Source organism: Dasypus novemcinctus, chromosome 6 (genome assembly GCF_030445035.2).
Source record: "Dasypus novemcinctus isolate mDasNov1 chromosome 6, mDasNov1.1.hap2, whole genome shotgun sequence".
Classification (NCBI taxonomy): domain Eukaryota; kingdom Metazoa; phylum Chordata; class Mammalia; order Cingulata; family Dasypodidae; genus Dasypus; species Dasypus novemcinctus.
This window is the reverse complement of record NC_080678.1, coordinates 136650881-136671787: the sequence shown is the minus strand read 5'-3', so window position 1 is coordinate 136671787 and position 20907 is coordinate 136650881. Positions and strand designations below refer to the sequence as shown.

Genomic DNA, 20907 nt, shown 5'->3' with positions numbered 1-20907 from the left:
TGGAGTGGCAAGCTGGCCCAAGAAGAGAACTGACTTGCATGGCATGCTGGCCTGTGCAAGAGTGCTGGCCTGTGCAGGAGTGCTGACGCAGCAAGATGATGCAACAAAAAGAGACGCAGAGGAGAGACAGTAAGAGATGCAGCAGAGCGGGAGCTGATTTGGCATAGGAGAATGAGCACCTCTTTCCCACTCCGGGAGGTCCCAGAATTGGTTCTCAGTGCCACCTAAAGAAAAAACAAGCAGACACAGAAAAACACATAGTAAATGCACACAGAAAGCAGAGAGCCAGCACAAAAACAATGAGGGGGCTAGAAAAAAAAAAAGTATAAATATAAAAAAGGAGATGTGATGATTTTAGCAGCCAGAAGAGAGAATTCCCATTTCTATTTCTGCCAGCCTGGGAAATTCATTGAAAAACTTTCATCAGAGTTCCCAGCCTGCCCTACAGAATTGTGCATCCCACAGTCACTTGAGACAATTCATATAAAACTCTAATATTTACACATATTACCTGTTGGTTCTGTCTCCCTAGAAAACTCTAATACAAGGAACGATCCTTTCAGTTGGTGTGCATGAGACACTATACTAGCTTTACAATATTTTATCAACTCCACTACTTCTGCTACCCCACCAGCCTTGTGCGCTTTACTGCCAGGAGCAAAGCCCTGCTGTCACCGCGCTGTTCCTCCTTCCAGCTCTTTCCGCGTATAGAGTCCGAATAAGGCTTTCCACGTGGGGTCCCGCCCGCTCCCTGCCGCCCCCTGCCGCCCTCTGCCGCTTCCCTGACGGCCCCTGCCGCCCCCTGCCGCCCCCTGCCGGCCCCTGCGGGCTCCTGGCAGTCCCTGCCGCACGCCGCACCGCGCCGAGCCCAGGGCGCCAATCAGCCGCTGGGGCTGACGGGAAATGGGCCTTGGTCCCCGTTGCGCCGGAAACGGGTAAGGCCCCTCTGCGCATGCACCATCTCGCTCGATCTCGCGGGCGCTGGCGCGGGCGCTGGCGCGAGCGGGGTGGCGCATGCGCGGAAGAGCTCGCGGAGGCTGGGGAGGGCCCTGCGGCTGAGCCGGAGGCGGAGCCGGGCTCTCAGGAGAGGCCGCCGCGGGGCGCTCTCGGGCTTCTTTCGGGTGCTCTTCGCTATGCCCTCCGCCCCTTTCCGGAAGGACCCTGCGTGCCTCAGAGAGGTGTCGCGTTGAGCCCTCGCCCACCGGGAGGTCGGGAGAGTCCCTTGCCACAAGTCGAGGGCCGAAGCGCGTTCCCCCGGAGCCCCCAGCCTCAGGGGACGGGCTCCGGTGAGCGCGTCCACGGCGACCTCCCTTCCCGTTTCCTCCTTCCAAACAGCGATTCTACCCAAACTCAGCATTGTGTGCTTCAGGGCAGGAGCTCAAGGACGGCACTGTCCTGTGTCAGATGTGGCCTCTGTTTCATTATGTGACCATTGTGTTTCTAGGTCCTTGGTGTCCTATCAGAGCGCTACTATCCAAGGGTTCTGGGCCTGAGCGGAACCGGCCAGTCTGTGTATCCCCAGAGGTCCGGGTTTATTTGCGTTTTTTGAAAGACTAGCCTGAGATCCTGGGGTCAGAGAGCTCCAAGGTTTGGAGCTCTGATACCTGTTCCGACTCAAATAATTTTGTCGCTTAGGCCCAGGTCCTGGTTCCTGGGAACAAAGCAGCTCTTGTGCGGCCAAGAGGGAACCTTAGGAAGAGAAATCCCACCTGGAAGATGGCCCACCCTCAGAGCTTCCAGAGCAGAGGCAGAAGAGCCAGAGAAAGCGAAACCTACCTGTGAATGGCTAGAAGCAATTTGCAATCCTTGAGCTCCATCCAGAAGCCACCCCAAACTATAATAGGAGCTTTGAGCCAGATTTCAGAAGAGACATGTGAGCTGGGGCCAAGGCAGAGGGGCTGGCCTGCCCAGGAAGTGTTGCTTCATTTGAGGATTTGAGAGGGTGTGGTCTGGGGGTGGAAAAGAAGTGCCACCTACTCTAAGGAATTTCCTCTCAGGCCTCCCTAAATGCCCTCGACTCCTTTCAAACGCCCCACTATTTGCAGGTGACCAGGGGGCCTGGCTCCATGCCCCTTAGCAGACGGGGCGCTGAGAGATGCTGCTTCCATCCTGACTCCTGGGCTCAGAAGGTCGTGGGGGAAGGGCGTCCTGGATTGCCAATTTCTGCCTAACATGAAAGATGAGAACTGCTGAGTCCAAGAGGGTGAATGTGCAGTCAGGTTTTCTGGTATAGTTAAGTAAAAAACCAGTTTCTTTTATTTTCATTTTTATTTAAAGGTGGTACCAGGGATTGAACCCAGGACCTGGCACATGGGAAGCAGGCGCTCAGCCACTGAACTACATCAAAACTGGTTTCTGTCAAAAGATGGAGAAACTGCTACCAACATAGAGAAGGGCCAAAGGACATTTTCCTATGGGAGGGCGTTCTATTCACCTGGCAGGTGGAGCTTTTTAGGCAAGAGAATCCATGAGGGGAAAGGCAGGTTAGATTTCTTGTGGTCTCATTCTTTCTTTTTTCTTCCCCAGCTCCCCCCTTCATTATTCTCTACATGTTTCCCAGAGCAGCAGAAAATGGACAGATCTCAGGTGAGCTGTTTATTTTATTCCTTACTTTGTTTACTGTGTCTTGTACGAGGTCTTTAAGGTCTGTAGTTGAGAATGGGAATGCAGAAATGGATGGAAATTAACATCAGGAATAATACACGGAAGGCTATCAATATCAGGACAAAGTGGAATACAGAACTATATAGGCGCTATGATGTTATAGCTGATTTGTCTGATCTTTTTCAGGGCATAGCAATAATGCAGACATTATCTGGGATGTGCTTTGCATTGACCATGGAAAGAAATCATGCTAAATCCTCATGAGGCATTTAGAGCTCTTGGCATTGAAGTCTAGACAATGTTCCTTTCCTGGTTTTTGTAAAGGTAACATAGACATGCTTTCTAAGTGAGTACCTGAAATCAGCGCAGCCTGCAGCCTGCCATTGATCCTCAGGGGAAGCATGGCACTGTGTCAGAGGTGAACTCAGCCAATCCAGGTTTCCAGGGGCCAAAACACCTTGGTCCCGTGGATTGCTTTCTGATGGTCCTAGTTGAGCCAGGCATAGAATTTAGGATATCTCTGAAAAGAAAGACTTGTATCACCTTCAGATAATCTCTGTAAATATTATGTATACATGGTGCAGGAGATAGATTTCAAGTTGTGCGTTCTGGCAGATGTTTTCCCATTTCCCTTTGGCATTTTAAACTGCTTCACTTTGTGGATCTGTCTGATGAGGGACACCAGTGACCTTATTATGGCAAGGTTGTGGATACTTTAGTGCTTGCTTTAATTGAGCTTTCTGTCCAGTTGGTGCTCATATCCAGTCTCTCCTAGAGTGTTGTCTTGGCTGGTTTCTGGTTTTTTCCTCTCTCTGTGATTATTTCTTTTCACTTCTCTCCACGGAGCTATCTTCCTCTTGTGCCTTTCTTAATTGCTTCTCCCAAGGTGTCCATTCTTGATCCTCTTTCATCCTTACTCTCCCTGATTCGCCTCTATGGGAAGGCATTATTTGCCGGACTGCTTGGCTCTGTCTTTCCCCTACTTTTAGACCCTAAAGGCCACCACTCTGCTGTATATCTCTGTAAGTATCCAAAGGCTCTTTAAACTCCATCGATTCAAATAAAAGTATTATAGCCCCCGACTCTTTCCCTTTATTTCCCATCCAATATGATCACCAACCAGCCTGTCATCCAAGTGAAGAATGGCATTTATCCTAATGGATGTCTTTTACCTGCTACACAGCCAGTGATCAAGTTTTATTACTTTCAAGTTATTAATTTTTGTTTTTTTGATTGAGTTAAAGGGCACAAGGCCCAGGTGAACTACTTGACAAATTTTTCTTGTACATAGATAGCTGTCACTCAGTTCAAGATATGGGACAGAAAACTATTTTGTGTTCTCTCCAAGACCTTACTTCCCCCATTGCCACTCAAGGGTAACCATTATTTTGCCCTCTATCGTTATATATTATTTTGTCTGATTTTAAACTTCATATAAATAGAATCATACAATATATATTCTTTTTAAAAAATATACTTTTTCTTTTTTCTTTTTCTCCCCTTTCCTACCCTGCTGTTTTTTGCTGTCTATGTCCATTCGCTGTATGATCTTTTGTATCTGTTTCTCTTTTGGTCTTCTCTTTTTTCTCCTCTAAGATTCACTTGGATTCGATCCTGGGGACCTCTGATATGGAGAGGGGTTCCCTGTCGCTTGTGCAACCTCAGTTCCTGGTTTCTCTTGCGCCTCACCTTCATTCTCCTCTTTGTCTCTCTTTTGTTGCGTCATCACCTTGCTACGTGACTCACTTGCGTAGGCACTGACTCGCTGCATGGGCACTCAGCTTGCTGTGTGGGCACTGGCTCGACAGGCAGGCCTGCTTTTTTTTTTTTTAACCAGGCTTTAACCTGGGTCTTCCCATGTGGTAGGCTGAAGCCCAGTCACTTGAGCCACATCTGCTTCCCAATAGATATTCTTTTTGTGTCTGATTCCTTTTATTCGACATTACATCTGTGAGATAGCCATGTTGTTGCATGTTGCAGGAGGTTTTTTCCCCCATCATGTGACGATACCTCAATTTATCCATTCTAGTCTTGATGGACATTTGGGCTGTTTGTAATTTGGGTGTTTGCACATGTTCTTTGGTGTACATGTGCATTTGATTCTGAGGGATGTAAATCTGGAAGTAGAATTGATGGCTTATTGCACATATATATGCTTAGCTTTGATAGAGTCCACCAAACATTTTCCAAAGTAATTGTATTATTTGATACAAATGATATAGTCAGCCATATGCAAGAGATCCTGTTGCTCTATAGCCTAGTCAGCACTTGGTTTTGTTGGTGATGCTTTTTTTTTTTAAATTTATTTATTTCCTCCCCCCATTGTTTGCATTTGCTGTCTGTTTGCTGTGTCTGTTCATTGTGTGCTCTCTATGTCTCCTCGTTTTCTTTTAGGAGGCACTGGAAACCCAACCTGGGACCTCCCATATGGTAGGCAGGTACTCAACTGCTTGAGTCACATCTGGTCTTAGGCTTTCTCTCTCTCTCTACCCCCTTCCCCTCCCCCTCCACCTCCCCCCCCAAACTTGTGAGTGTAGTGGTATCTCTCTCTCTCTTTTATTTTAGGTAGATACTGGGGATCAAACCTGTTACCTCATACATGGGAAGCAAGTACTCAACCACGTGTGCTACATCTCCTCCCCTCATTTTGTTTTTTTCGTTCTTTTTTAAAAAATTTTATTTTATTTCTTAATTATCTTCTTTAAAGTTAATAGATCACACAAAATATTACATTAAAAAACATAAGATGTTCCCATATACCCCACTCCCCACCCCCACCCCCATCATTTTTTTAAGTTGTATTTTTTTGAAGATACAAGGTCACAAAAAATGTTATATTAAAAAATGTACGAGGTTCCCATATACCCCCCCCACTCCTCCCACATCAACAACCTCTTTCATCATTGTGGCACATTCATTGCAATTGGTGAATACATTTTAGAGCACTGCTGTACCACATGGATAATAGTTTACATTGTAGTTTACACTCTCCCCCAGTACATTCAGTGGGTTATGGCAGGATATATAATGTCCATTATCTGTCCCTGCAATATCGTTTAGGAAAACTCCAAGTCCTGAAAACGCCCCCACATTACATCTCTTCTTCCCTCTCTCTGCCCTCAGCAACTACCATGGCCACTTTCTCCATAACAATGCTACAATTTCTTCCATTACTAGTCACAATAGTTCTATAGTAGAGTATCAGTAAGTCCACTCTAATCCATATTTTGTTCCTCCATCCTGTGGCCCCTGGGAGGTGATGTCCAGTCCACCTCTATATTGAGAGGGGGCTTAGATCCCACATGGATGATCGTTGCAGTTCTCCTGCTTGTGGTTGTAGGCACTCTCGTTTCCCTTGTGTGGTTGTTGACCATCTTCACCTCCCTGTTAGCTGATCTGGGTAAATCCAACGAACCAGAGAGTAGGAGTTGAAACTCTGCTGAGGCTCAGGGCCCAGCTGGCACATGGACAGTCCAGAGATTCAAGTCTCCTGAGTATACACCAACCCCAGCACCAACCACAGGTTCAATAAGTGACAGAAGAGCTCATTTTGGTTTTGATTTGCATCTTTCTGATGCCTGATAGTATCAAACATGCTTTCATATATTTCCTGGCCATTATTTTATCTTTATCTGATTTTTGGTTAAAAAAAAATCTATTCTGGTCTTTTGCCTATTAAAAAAAAATGGTGTTTGTCTCTGCCATATTAACTTGTAGGAGTTCTTTATATATTCTTTATATGAGTCCTTTGTCAGATAGAGGTATTGGAAATATCTTCTTTGAGTCTGATACTTGTTCTGAATTTTAATGAAGTCCAATTTATTTTTTTTTATGTGCTCTTAGTCCAGTCTTTACTTCTGTGTGCTCTTTATGTTCTGTTTAAAAAAACTTTACACCAAATGCAATGAATGTTTCATGATGATGGAGGAGATTGTTGTTATGGGGGGAGGAGTGGGGTGAGGGTCGTTGGTGGTATATGGGGACCTCATATTTTTTGAATGTAATATTAAAAAAATAAATAAGAAAGGAGAAAAAAAAAAACTTTACCTATTCCTAACTCAAAAATTCTATTTTCATCTAGAATTTGAATGTTTTAACTTTCACATTTAAGTATGATACATCTTAAAGTATTTTATATACATATACACATATGCGTATGTATACTTAGATACACATATACATATGTACATACATATTTTGATATGAGCTATGGCTATCCATTTCCTCCAGGACCATTTATTGAAAGACATTCCTTTCAAATTTGCAGTGGCGTCTTTGTTGAAAATCAGGTAGCCATCTACTTGTGGGTCTCTTTTTGGATTCTCAGTTCTATTGCAGTTGTCTCTTTGTCTAGCATTGTGCCAATATTTCCAGCCCCTGTTACTGTAGCTTTATAACATAAATAATATGTGTAACATATTGAATGATTAAAAAAATTTATGTGTCCAGTACATTTAATTGAGAAATGTATGTTTTTATTCAACTGTTTTCTTTTTCAAGTTATTGTCTATATTTTCAATTATTAAATGTACAAATATATTGAAAAAGGAAAAGCATTTGCAGGGAACTGATATGGCTCAAGTAATTGAGACCTGCTTCCCATATGGGAGGTCCTGGTTTGTTTCCCAGTGCCTCCTAAGAAAAACAAACAAATGATAAAACCAAGCAAACATGAAAAGAAACACTTCAGCTTAGGGGCCGAAGTGGCTCAGTGGTTGAGCACCGGTTTCCCACGTGCAAGGTCCCGGGTTCAATCCCTGGCCCCTGGGTACTTGAAAAAAAAAAAAAAGGGAAAAAGAAAGAGGTAATTGCAGTAGTTCAGATGATGCAAGGTGATGGTGGTGGCTGGAGGGCAGAGAGAAGCCTGGAATGTTAGCAGAGCCAGGTCCACTGTAGGCCCAGCTCAAGTGTTCTTTTCACTCCCCTTCACATAATACCTTCAGAACCATAATTACTGGCACCGCAGTCTTAGACCTGCCCTTCTGCCTTCTCCTTGCCCTTCCATTTGACGTCAATGTCTGAACTAGGTCAGAGGAAAAAAATTATAATTTTTTGAGACTTTGTCCATATCCCAAATTCTCTGCAGAATGTAAAGAAGTAGGCAAACTAAATTTATGCAAATGCCATTATTTTTTTCTTGAGATATAATTCACATATCCAAGTATTCACCCTTTTAAAGTGTACAATTCAGTGACTTTATTATATTCACAGCTATGTACAACCATCACCACTATTTAATCCCAGAACATTTCATCACCCCAAAAAAGCCAACCCAGTGTTACCATCACCACCATCCACTACCAAAACTTAGTGAATGTAATTAATATCACTGAAATGTATACTTAAAATGAGAAATGTTAATCCTGTGTGTATGTTACCACAATAAAAATTAAAGGAAAGAAGCCCCATATCCATTCATAGCCGTTAACCATGCCCCTGTCTCTAGCTCCTGGCAACCACTAATCTACTTTGTCTCTATGGATTTGCCTATTCTGGGCGATTCAAATAAATGCAATCATACCAAAAAAAAGTGTTCATATCTGTGGATATAAGTTCCCCACCTTTGTTTTTCAAGATAGCTTTGGCTTGGGGGAGTGGATGTCACTCAGTGATTGAGCACCTGCCTCCCACACATGAGGTCCCAGGTTCAATCCCCAGTACCTCCTGAAAGTAAAAAGTAAAACAACAGCAGCAACAAAAAAGATTGCTTTGGCTATTTTAAGTTCTTCGTATTTCTACATAAATTTTATGATCATCTTATAAATTTCTCCCCCAAAAACTTGCTGGAATTTGGTATTGCTTTGAAAACCAAATTGATCTGTAGATAGTATAGGTCATATTAATATTGACCTTTCAATTTATGAACATGGTATTTCTCTCTATTAGGTCTTTAATTTTTCTCAGCAAGGTTTGATAATTTTTCATGTGGAGTCCTTGTACTTCTTTTGTTAGATTTATTAATAGGTACTTGAAAACTTTTTCCCTATTTGTGTGTTGCTTGTATGTAGAAATGTGGTTGATTTTTTTGTATATATATATATATATTTAAAGATTTATTTATTTATTTAATTTCCCCCCGTCCCCTGGTTGTCTGTTCTTGGTGTCTATTTGCTGCGTCTTGTTTCTTTGTCCACTTCTGTTGTCGTCAGCGGCACGGGAAGTGTGGGCAGCGCCATTCCTGGGCAGGCTGCTCTTTTCTTTTCACGCTGGGCGGCTTTTCCTCACGGGCGCACTCCTTGCGTGTGGGGCTCCCCCACGCGGGGGACACCCTTGCGTGGCACGGCACTCCTTGCACGCATCAGCGCTGCACATGGCCAGCTCCACACGGGTCAAGGAGGCCCGGGGTTTGAACCGCGGGCCTCCCGTATGGTAGACGGATGCCCTAACCACTGGGCCAAAGTCCGTTTTCCGATTTTTTTGTATATTGACCTTGTATTCGGTGACTTTACCATTTATTAATTTTATTATTTTATCTGTAGAATATTTTGGATTTTCTACTTATGCAATTATCTATTAATAGATGGAAATTGCTTCCTTTCTAGTCCTTAAACTTTTATTTTTTTTTTCTTTCCTTCTTGCAGTGCCTAGGAGTTTTAATATACCATGAACTAGAAGTAGTACGTCCTTGTTTTCTTCCCAGTCTCAAGGGAAACTTTTCAATATTTTATCATTATGTGTGATTTTTGCTGTAATTTTTTTGGTGCATATTTTTTGGGAAGTTTCATTATTTTCCTAGTTTGCAAGGAGTTTTTATCATCCAAGGGATGCTGCATTACTTATTATTAAGATGAATATATAGTTTTCTCCTTTATTCTTTTAATGGATTAAATAATATTGACATATTAATTGAGGTAATTCTACTAATTTTTTTTTTTAGATTTTTTTATTTGTTTCTCTCCCATTCTCCCTCACCCCCCTTTGTCTGCATTCTGTATCCATTCACTGTGTGTTCTTCTGTGTCCACTTGCATTCTTGTCAGGTGGCACTGGGAATCTGTGTCTCTTTTTGTTGTGTCATCATCTTACTGCATCAGCTCTCCGTGTGTGCGGTGCCATGCCTGGGTGGACTGCGTTTTCTGTGCATGGTGGCTCTCCTTGTGGGGCACACTCCTTGAGTGTGGGCACCCCTACACAGGGGTCATCCCTGTGTGACACGGCACTCCTTGTGCATGGCAGCACTGCTCATGGGCCAGCTCACCACACAGGCCAGGAGGCCCTGGGAATCAAACCCTGGACCTCTTATATGGTAGGCGGACATTCTATCAGTTGAGCCACATCCGCTTCCCTCTATTAATGTTTTGATTTTCAAATGTTAAACCAATCTTATTTTCCAGGAAAAAATCCAACTTGATTTTTGATGTTTAAAAAAAAATGTAATTCATGATTATTGGTTTAGAATTTTTGTCTTTATTCATGAGATAAAGTGTAATTTTCCTTTCCTATGTTTTTGTCAGATTTTATCTTAATTTTATACTAACCTTGGAATACATCTTAAGTGTTTTCTCTTTCTCTATTCTCTGGAAGCATTTGTGTAAGACCGATGTTATTTATTTTTTAATTGTTCCTAAAATTTCACCAGTGATCTCATCTGGGTCTGGATTTTCTTTGTGGAAAGTTTTAAAATTATTGATTGCATTTCTTTATATTAGGGAAATTATCCTTTAGAATATGATATAAGTTCAGTTCCTTCTCAGCTCATCTTTTCTCATCCCCAGGTGTGGGAGCAGGTGCTCTTTGTTCCAGGGAAAGCTTGGGAAAAAGCAATGTTGTCTATCAGTATACCTGCCTACACCTCCAGGCCAAAGCCATGGCTGTACACATGACAGTTCAAAAATAACCACATTGGCACCCAGGATTTCTGTTTGCTTTGCTCTCTTTCTTTACATTTCTCTGGATTGCACTTGTGCTAATTTAGCATCTTGATAGGAACTAAAAGTTTTAGTCCTGTCCTACTCTTAATATTTTAGTCAAGGGCAGCAGTGACTTCCACGTCGCTAAATGCTAAATCCAGTGGTGAATTCTCAGGCTTCGTCTTGCTTGACCAGTTAGCTGCATTTGACATTGTTGATCACTTTTTTCCTTCTGATTTAACTTTCTTCATTTGGCTTCCAGAATACAACATTCTTTTAATTTTCCTTCTCTGATTGCTTGCTCCTTTTCCTTTGCTGGCTCCTCCTTTTCTTCCTACCTCTTGATGTTGGAGAGTCCCGAAGCTCAGCCCTTGCTCCTCATCCTTTCTCTATCTGTGACCTACCCTTTGGTGTTCTTGTTGATTCTCATAAGTATTTCTGTGGCCAATGATTCCTCATACTCTTTTAGTTTCCTAGGCTGCTTAAGCAAATACCATGAAATTATTTGGCTTAAACAATGGGAATTTATTTGCTTAAAGTTTTGAGGCTAAAAAAAGTCCAGATCAAGACATCATCAAGGTGATGCTTTCTTCCCAAAGACTGGCTGCTGGTGTTCCTTGGCTCCTCTGCAACATGGCGAAGCACATGGCTGCATGTGCTGGTCTCTCCCTTCTTTTCTGGGTTTCATTGATTTCATCTTCTTGCTTCTGTGGCTTTCTCTCTCTCTGTCTGAATTTCATTCTCTTATAAAGGTCTCTAGTAACAGGAATAAGACCCATCCTGATTGAGGTGGGCCACACCTTAACTGAAGTAACCTCATCAGAAGGACCTACTTACGATGGATTTACATCCACAGGAATGGATTAGATTTAAGAACATGTTTTTCTGGGGAATATACAGCTTAAAACCACCATACCCAGACCTCTTCCTGCACTTAAGAGTCATATATCTAACGGTCTACTCTACATCTCTATTTGAATGTTTAATAGACACAGCTGAACATGACTGCAACTGACTTACTGGCCACTTCCTTCCCAAACCTGTTTTATCACAGCCTTCCCCTTCTTGATTGATAGCTAACCCTTTGGAATCATCCCTGACTTGTTTTTCCTTCATGCTGTACATCTTACTTATCAGCAGAACCTCTTGGCTCTAGATCCAAAATATATCCAGAATCTGACCTCTTCTAATCACCTGCAATTACCCAAAACAACCCTCAGGCATCTCTTGCCTGGATGATGTCAGGGGACACAGAGCAGTTCTCGCTACCTGGGGAATGAGTCAGGTATGGCACTCCTCTGCCCAGCATTTCATTTTCCTCTGAGTAAAAGCCAGAGTTCTTCCAAAGGGTTATGTGGCTCATTACTTCTGTATCTCGCCTCCTCCTCAGCCCTTGATCACTCTGCACCAGCCCCACTGGCCTTCTTGCTGTTCTAGAAACATACTGGGCACAATGCCATCTCCATCCTTGTGTGAGATTTACCTGCTGCCCGGAGTGTGCTCTCCCCAGGGACCTTGTGGCCAACTCCCTCTCCTCCTCTGGACCATGTTCAGAGCCCACAGCTCAGGCAGGTCTACCTGGACCCCGAGTTCAAAACTGCTGCACTAATCCCTAGCATTCCCACCCCCCGTACCTTCATCTGTTTTGTATTTTTGCCATAGCACTTCTCACATGAAGTTTGCTCATTACTCTTTTTATTGTTTTTTTTTTTTTTGGTAAGATTTATTTATTTTTTTATCTTTATTTATCCCTTCCCCCACCTAGATGGTTCTCTCATCTTCTACTCATTGTTTGCTGGCCTTCTCCAGGGGGCACTGGGAACCGAACCAGGGACCTCCCACATGAGAGGCCAGTGTCCAGTGTCCTGAGCTACATCTGCACCCCATGGGCTGTGGTGTCTGCTGGCTTGTGGCAGGGGTGGCATTCTAGCTTTTTGTGGTGAGGGTCGCATCTGCTCGTCTTCTTCTAGGAGGCACTGGGACCTGAACCTAGGACCTCCCATGTGGTAGGAGGGCGCCCATCTGGTTGAGCCACATGACTTCCCTGTTTATTGTTTATCATCTCTTATTCCCCTCTTGAATGACTATAACCTTCCTGAAATCTAAGGGAGGGGGGTAAGAAGCTGTTGTTCACTGATGTTTCCCAAGTATCCAGGACAGTTCCTGGCACATAGAAAGTATTCAGAAGTTGTTGAATGAATGAATGAATGAGTTTTTGTGTGCCATTTATTTTCCTTTGTAAGTACGATGTAGCTTAATTTTAAAATCTTAACCTAATTTTTTTTTTTGCCTTTAGGATTTTTTTATTGAAGTATATCACTCATACATAAACATACATAAACAATAAGTGAATAGTAGTAGTTTAAACTTACAAAACAAACATATATAAGATCATACAGGACTCTCACTGCCTCACCCTACCACCAATACCTTGCATTGTTGTTAAACATTTTTAACTAATGATTAAGGAGCATCGTCAAAATGTTACTACTAACCAAAGTATTTTTCCCCCAATCCACCCTATTATTATTATCTTTACCTAATTTTTATATGAATATACATAAACAATAAGTGTATAGTAAAAGTTGTGAACTTAAAAGCAAACACGCATAACATTATACAGGGGTCCCAACACCTTGCATTGTTGTGAGACATTTGTTACAAATTATGAAAGAATATTGTCAAAATCTTATTACTAATTATAGTCCTTATCTTACATTTGGTGTATTTTTCCCCCAATCCACCCTATTATTATTTTTTAAATATATTTTTATGACAGAAGTTGTAAACTTACAAAACAGCCATGCACATTTGCAGAATTCCCAAACAACACACCTCTATCAACATACCACACTACAGTGACACAGTTGTTACAGGTTATAGATAATATCATCCGATTGTTACCATGTCCATAGTGTAAATTTCTCACACATTGTACATACTGCCTCATTATCAACACACTATATCTTTGGCATAGATGCAAGAATATCATATTATTACTGTTAACCACAGTCCATAGGTCACTACAGTTATATCTTTCCCATGCTTTTCCACATTCCCAGCATGCTTCAATAGTGATGTACATTTGCTCTAGCTAAAAAAGGACACTCTTGTATCTGTACCCTTAACCACAGTTCTCATCCACCTCTCGGTTTACTGTGCTATTCAGTTCCTAGATTATTCTCTAGCATTCTGTCAATTGGCATTTATATTCCTAGACTATCATTTTCAGTCACATCCCCATTTATGAACTAGCTGTTACTCACTATGTGTTACCATCCACTCTATACATTTCCACACTTTTACAGTAAAGCTAATTAAAACTTCTATATATTTTAAACATCAGTAGTCCATTTCAGTCCTCCTCTTATCTCCTTTAAGAATCCACCACCTACCACCACGTTTTGAAGATATTTTCCTACATTTTCTTCTAGAAGCTTTATGGTTCTTTTATATTTAGGTTTTTGATCCATTTTGAGTTAATTTTTGGATAAGATGTGAGATAGGGGTCCTCTTTCCTTCTTTTGGCTATGGATACCCAGTTCTCTCAGCACCATTTGTTGAATGGGCTGTTTTGCCCAAGCTGGGGATGTGGGTTTGACAGACTTGTCAAAAATCACTTGACCATACATAAGAGGATCTGTTTCTGAACCATCAGTTTGATTCCATTGGTCTATGTGTCTGTCTTCATGCCAGTACCATGCTGTTTTTACCACTGTAGCTAGGTAAAATGATTTAAAGTCTGGAGATGAGTCCTCCAATTTCACTTTTCCTTTTTAAGATGTTTCTGGCTGTTCAGAACCCCTTACCCTTCCAAATAAATTTGATGTTCATGTTTTCAATTTATTTTAAAAATGCTGGTGGAATTTGTATTGGGATTGTGTTGAATCTGTTTATCAGTTTGAGTAGAATTAACATCTTAATGATATTTAGTCTTCTAATCTGTGAGCATGGAATGTTCTTCCAATTATTTAGGCCTTTTAAAATTTCTTTTAACAGTCAGTTATAGTTTTCTGAATACAGGTGCTTCACATTATTGGTTAAATTTATTATAGATTATTTGGATTTTATCTGTCATATTTTATTTTTACCACTCTTTTGACCCTTTTAGTTACTTTTATTGATATAATAATCTTCATTTTTAGACTCTCTTTCAGGTCTCTCTTCTGTCTTTTCTTTTCAGGCTCTAGCACACCCTTTAGTATTTCTGAAAATCTGGTCTCTTGGTTAGAAATTCTCTAGTTTTCTGTTTATCTGTGAATATTCTAGACTCGTCCTCATATTTGAAAGATTATCTTGCTCGATATAAGATCCTTGACTGGAAGTTTTCCTCTTGCAGTATCTTAAATATATCATACCATTGTCTTCTTACCTCCATGGTTTCTGGTGAGAAATCAGCAATTAATCTTATTGGGTATCCCTTATATGTTATACATTGCTCTTCTTTCTCTGTTCTCAGAATTCTCTCTTTGTCTTTGGCATTTGATATTCTGATGAGTATGTGTTTCAGAGTTGTTCTATTCAGATTTTCCTCAGATAGGAGCTGTTGTGCTTCTTGGACATGGATATCTATGTCCTTCCGTAGGGTTGGGAAATTTTCTACCATTATTTCTTGAAATATTCCCTTTGCCCCTTTTCCCTTCCCTTCTTCCTCTGGCACACCCATGACACATATGTTTGCACATCTTTTGCTGTCATTTAGTTCCCTGAGGCCTTGTTCAATTTTTTCCATTCTTTTCTTCATCTGTTCTTTGGTATGCTCACTTTCAGAGGCCATTTCCTCAAGCTCACCAATCCCTTCTTCTGCCTCCTCAAATCTGCTACTATATGATTCCAATGTATTTTTTTAAGATTTCTCTTACCTCCCCCCCAAGTTGTCTGCTCTCAGTGTCCATTTGCTGTGTGTTCTTCTGTGTCTACTTGTATTCTTGTCAGCGGCAGCCAGAATCTGTGTCTCCTTTTGTTGGGTCATCTTGCTGTGTCAGCTCTCCGTGTGTGCAGAGCCATTCCCAGGCAGGCTGCATTTTTTTCTCACTGGATGACTGTCCTTACAGGGTGTACTCCTTGTGCATGGAGCCCCCCTTGCGGGGGACACCCCTGCGTGGCACGGCACTCCTTGCGCACATCAGTATGCAGTGTTGGCCAGCTCATCACATGGGTCAGGAGGCCCTGGATTTGAAACTTGGGTCTTCCATGTGGTAGGTGGACGCTCTATCTGTTGGGCCAAATCTGCTTCCCCCAATGTATTTTTAATTTCATTTATTGTGCCTTTCATTCCCATTAGGCCTGCTATTTTTCTATGTATGCTTTCTTTCAAATTCTTCTTTGTGCTCATCCAGGGTCTTCTTTTTTTTTTTTTTTTAAGATTTACTTATTTTCCCCCTTCCCCTCCTCCTACCCTGCTGTTTTTGTTGTCTGTGTTGTCTTCTCATTTTCTCTCCTCTAGGACTCACTGTGATTTGATCCTGGAGACCTCTGATGGGGAAAGAGGTTTCCTGTCAATTGCACCACCTCATTCCTGGTTTCTGCTGTGCTTCACCTTGACTCTCCCCTTGTTTCTCTTTTGATGCATCATCATCTTGCTGTAATCACTTGCGTGGGCACTGACTCACCATGTGGACACTTGCATGGGCACTCGCACGGGCACTGGCTTACCACACGGGCATTTGTACTCTCCACGTGGGCAGTTGCGCTCACCAGTTCACCATGTGGGCACTTGTGTGGGCACTGGTTCGCTGTGTGGGCACGCCTTCTCTTCTTTTTCACCAGGAGGCCCCAGGGATTAAACCCAGGTCCTCCCATATGGTAGGAGGAAGCTCTGTCACTTCAGCCACATCTGCTTCCCCCAATATCTTCTTAATATCTGTAATCTCTTTAGCCATCTTATTGAATTTATTAAGGAGATTTGTTTGAACATCTATGCTTAGTTGTTTCAACTCCTTTATGTCATTTGGAGACTTATCTTGTTCCTTTAACTGGGCCACATCTTTGTGTTTCTTGGTGTGGATTTTAATTTTTTGTTGGCGTCTTGGCATCTGGCTTACTAGAGTATGTATTCTGGGTGCAGTTTTTCTCTTTAGTTTAGGGCTTCCTGCCCCTTCTCCCTTGCTGGTTGTGCAGTAGGAGCCAAAGATGTAGTTGGTGCTATTAGCTGTAGCGGCACAAGCAGCTGTCATTGCCTCAGGGACTGATGAAGTTTCTCCCAACTTTCTCCTTTGCCAGGGATAGGGGCAGAGTCACAGCTGTGTGGAATAATCGAAGTTGTGCAGGGCTAGACTGTAGTTGCCCAGAAAGACTGATGAAACTTCATGTTCCTTTCTGCCCTCCCTGGAGAGGGGATGGAGCTGCAGTCTATGCAGTGTGGGTCCAAGATGACTGCAGTTACCCCAGTAGACTTCCGACTGTTCAGTCTGTGCCAGCCAAAGGGACCTGGATAGGCTGGTGCAGGGCCTGCTGGCTTCCTCTCTGCCAGAGGTGGGACTGAAGTCTAGGCTAGGGCTGCAGGCTGATCTGGGTGAGAGAAACTGGTCTCTACCATCACTGCGATTTTCAGTCAGCCTGGCTTCCCCTTGAGCTGGGGGTGGAGTCAAATGGCAGCTACTGGCCTCTTTCCAACTTGGAGAGGTTCAAACTTCAGCTGTTCTTAGGACTATACTTTAGCCAGCCAAGTTTACTAATCAGTAGCTGAAATTGGTGGCCAACTGTCTCTTTCTTCCCTGTTTTTGGGAAATGGAGCTTCCAATTCCAGCCATAGAATAGCTCCTGGGGTTGCTTGTGCTGCCAAAGTAGGGTGATCATTGGTCTCTGCAGCATGACCTGGAGTTTCCTGGAGAGTCTGGTTCCGGTCCCCCCAGATTCCTCCCTCCCAGAGGTGGGGCTGGGGCTTAGGCTAGAGCTGCAATCTGATCTGGGTGGAAAGAAGCCAGTCCCCAGCAGCATTGTGATTTTCAGCCCTCCCTGCTTCCCCTCATGCCAGGCACAGAGTTAAAATGGCAGCTACTGGCCTCTTTCTGACTTGGACAGGCTCAAAGTTTAGCTGTTTTTAGGATTATACCTTAGCCAGCCAAATTTACTCATCAGTAACTGAAGTTGGTTCCCAGCTGCCTCTTCCTTCCTCGTTTTTGGGAATTGGGACTTCCAATTCCAGCTGCGGAACAGCTCCCGAGGTGGTTTATGCCTCCAGTGGAGGATGTGGCATGGAGCGCTCTACCAATGAATCTTCTCTGCAGATGGGCAGTCTCCTCCTTCCATTCCTTTTAGGATGTTGCAGGATCCTCTTCTGGTCTCCTGGAGCCCAAACAGGTGCTGCAGATAGGTCTGAGTGTTTACTAACTGCCCTGTAGCACAAGCTGACCCTAAGAGCCCCTTACTCTGCTGCCATCTTGCTGGTTGTCCTTTATCTAATATTTTTATCTTTTAATAGTAGATTTAAATGTCTTTACTTTGAGTGTTTCTTTGTTTTTTGTTTTACGTTTCATACCTATTTTGCTCAAACTTTTAAAATTCGTTATGTCAACTATATTTAATAAATTAATCATCCTGTGCATTTCTAAATTGAAGTTGTGATTTTATTGTATATTAAGGTACTATATATATATTTGAATCTATTTCTGGACTTTTTTCCCTCACTGACCTAATTTTCTTTCAATCAAAACAGCTTTATGATAAATAGTTAATGCCTAGTAAGGCAAAAGCCCACTCTGCAGTTTTGTTTGGAGATTTACTTGTCTCTTTTTCCTCCTGAATTAAAAAAAATATATATCTAGTGAAATCTCTTCCCTCTTGTAAAAACTTTAAGAAAAACAAACAAAATAATTGGCTTGCTAAATATTTACCTTAAAATTTTATTGTTAATTATTTTATTTTATTTGTTTCTCTCCCCTTCTCCTCCCTGCCCCAGTTGTCTGTTCCCTGTGTCCATTTGCTGCGTGCTCTTCTTTTGTCTGCTTCTGTTGTTGTCAGCGGCATGGGAATCTGTGTCTCTTTTTGTTGCATCATCTTGCTGTGTCAGCTCTCCGTGTGTGCGCCTCCATTCTTGGGCAGGCTGTACTTTCTTTCACGCTGGGTGGCTCTCCTTATGGGGAGCACTCCTTGTGCATGGGGCTCCCCTACGCAGGGGACACCTCTGCATGGCACAGCACTCCTTGCACGCATCAACACTGCGCATGGGCCAGCTCGACACGGGTCAGGGAGGCCCGGGGTTTGAACCATGGACCTCCCACGTGGTAGACGGACACTCTATCCACTGGGCCATGTCCATTTCCCTTATTGTTAATTTTGATGGCTCAATATTTTGATAAGTCGTAATTCTCAAAAACATTGTTTTATGTCCTTCAGTAATACTTAAAAAACAATAGCTTTATTGAGATATAATTCATAATTTAAAAAAAGAGATTTATTTATTTATTTCCCTCTCTCCCCCCCTCCCCAGTTGTCTGCTCTCTGTGTCCATTCACTGTCTGTTCTTCTGTGACTGCTTCTATCCTTATCAGTGGCACCAGGAATCTGTGTCTCTTTTTGTTGCATCAACTTGTTGTGTCAGCTCTCCATGTGTGCGGTGCCACACCTGGGCAGCTGCATTTTCTTTTGCGCTGGGTGGCTCTCCTTATGGGGCACACTCCTTGCGCATGGGGCTCCCCTATTCGGGGGACTCCCCTGCATGGCACAGCACTCCTTGCACACATCAGCACTATGCATGGGCCAGCTCCGCATGGGTCAAGGGGGCCCAGGGTTTGAACCTTGGACCTCCCATGTGGTAGGTGGATGCTCTATCCATTGGACCAAGTCCGCCTTCCATAATTTTTAAAGTGTACGCTTCAGTGTGCACTTCACTTTAGTATATTTACAGAGTTGTGCAGCTATACTACTGTCTAATTTTAGAGCATTTTCATCACTCGCAAAAGAAGCCCTGAACTTGTTAGCAATCACTGTCCACCCTTCTTTATCTCCATTGCCTGGCAACCACTATCTACTTTTTGTCTGTATAGATTGGCTTATTCTTGGCATTTCATATAAAGGGAATCATAAAGCATGTGGCCTTTGTGTCTGTCTTCTTTTACTTGGCATGTTTCCATCGTTCAGCCATGTTGTAGTGTGTCAGTACTTTGTTCTCTTTTATGACCAAGTAATATTCCATTGTGTGGATATGCCATACTTTTTTAATCCATGTATCAGTTTGTGGACATTTGGGTTTCCATTTTTTGGCTGTTATCAATAATGCTACCGTGAATATTCACGTACAAGTTTTTATGTAGACATATGTTTGAAGTTCTCTTGGGTGTATACCAACGAGTAGAACTGCTGGATCATATGGTAGGTAACTCTGTGTTTAGCATTTTGAAGAACTCTTAAAACCATTTTCTATGGCAGTTACACTAATTTACATTCCCACCAGAATTATATGAAGGTTCCAGTTTCTTCACATCTTTACTGACACTAGTAATTTTCCATTTTTTAAATAATAGCCATCCTAGTAGGTATATTTCTGTGTGGTTTTGATTTGCATTCTCCTGATGATTAATGATGTTGAGTGTCTTTTCATGTGCTTATTGACATTTGTGTATCTTCTTTGGAGATTTATCTATTCAGATTCTTTGCCCCTTTTTAAATTGGATTATTTGTCTTTTTATTATTGCGTTGTTACAGTATTTTACACTAGACGCATTACCAGATGTATGATCTCTTCCCTAACGTTTTACATGATTTTTAATCTAAGTCATATACCTTTGTAGCTATTTGTCATTTTCAACATTGGTCCAGGTTGTTATGTTTTCCTCCCTTTTCCATTATTAAATCAATATTGCTAATGTGTAGTTAAAATTCTGCATCTAATTGCTCATTAGCTAGTGATTTTCTTCTTGCACACAAGATTAAGGTATGGTGTAATGATTCATCATTGAGAATAAATTGGATAAGTTTTCTATTTTCAGTTGGCCTTATGTTATTGAAATAAACCCTATTTGTCCTTCCATTTACTTAAAAAATTTATTGAGCACCTACTGTGTTTTAGATGAAAAGACTGCTGTGAACAAAAGAAAGCTACCACTTTCATAGAGAGAATTTTCCAATGGATCATGATGTTTTGTTTTTTTTTTTTTGAGAAGGAAAAATGGTTTATTGACGGCCGGCCAGACTCGGGAGCTTTCTGTTTCAATCTCAAGCCCCGAACAAGATTTTTGAATCCCTTTTATACAGAGATAAAAGGCCAAATGGTCCATTTGTTTCAGTTCTCAGTAGGCTTGAATTAGCATATATATCTTCCACATCTTAGGTAAATGATGTATTATTTTAATAATAATCTTCTGTACTTTGTTTGCTAACATTTCATTAGGAACATTTGCATCCAAACTATAAGAGAAATTGTCCTGTAGTTTTCTTTTGTTGTACTGCTTCATAAGGTTTTAATTTTAAGATTACCATAGTTCAGTAATGATTTGGGGAGCATTCCATATTTT

General features: G+C 42.0%; 1 protein-coding gene across 8 annotated transcripts in view; it reads left to right on the top strand.

Moving 5' to 3' along the window:
* The first annotated feature begins 1789 nt into the window (after nucleotides 1–1789).
* Nucleotides 1790–20907, top strand: part of LOC131278854 (uncharacterized) — a 146137-nt gene continuing 127019 nt past the window's right edge. For 6 of the 8 annotated variants that reach the window (XM_071215971.1, XM_058299457.2, XM_058299456.2 and 3 more), the window contains exons 1-4: nucleotides 1790–1873; nucleotides 2046–2129; nucleotides 2278–2437; nucleotides 2527–2586. In XM_071215971.1, the coding sequence (XP_071072072.1) occupies nucleotides 2067–2129; nucleotides 2278–2437; nucleotides 2527–2586 (283 nt within the window). In that variant the 5' untranslated portion in view covers nucleotides 1790–1873; nucleotides 2046–2066. Of the gene's footprint in view, nucleotides 1874–2045; nucleotides 2233–2277; nucleotides 2442–2526; nucleotides 2587–20907 lie in introns of all 8 variants that reach the window. The other 2 variants (XM_071215972.1, XM_071215973.1) reach the window with 2 other exon arrangements.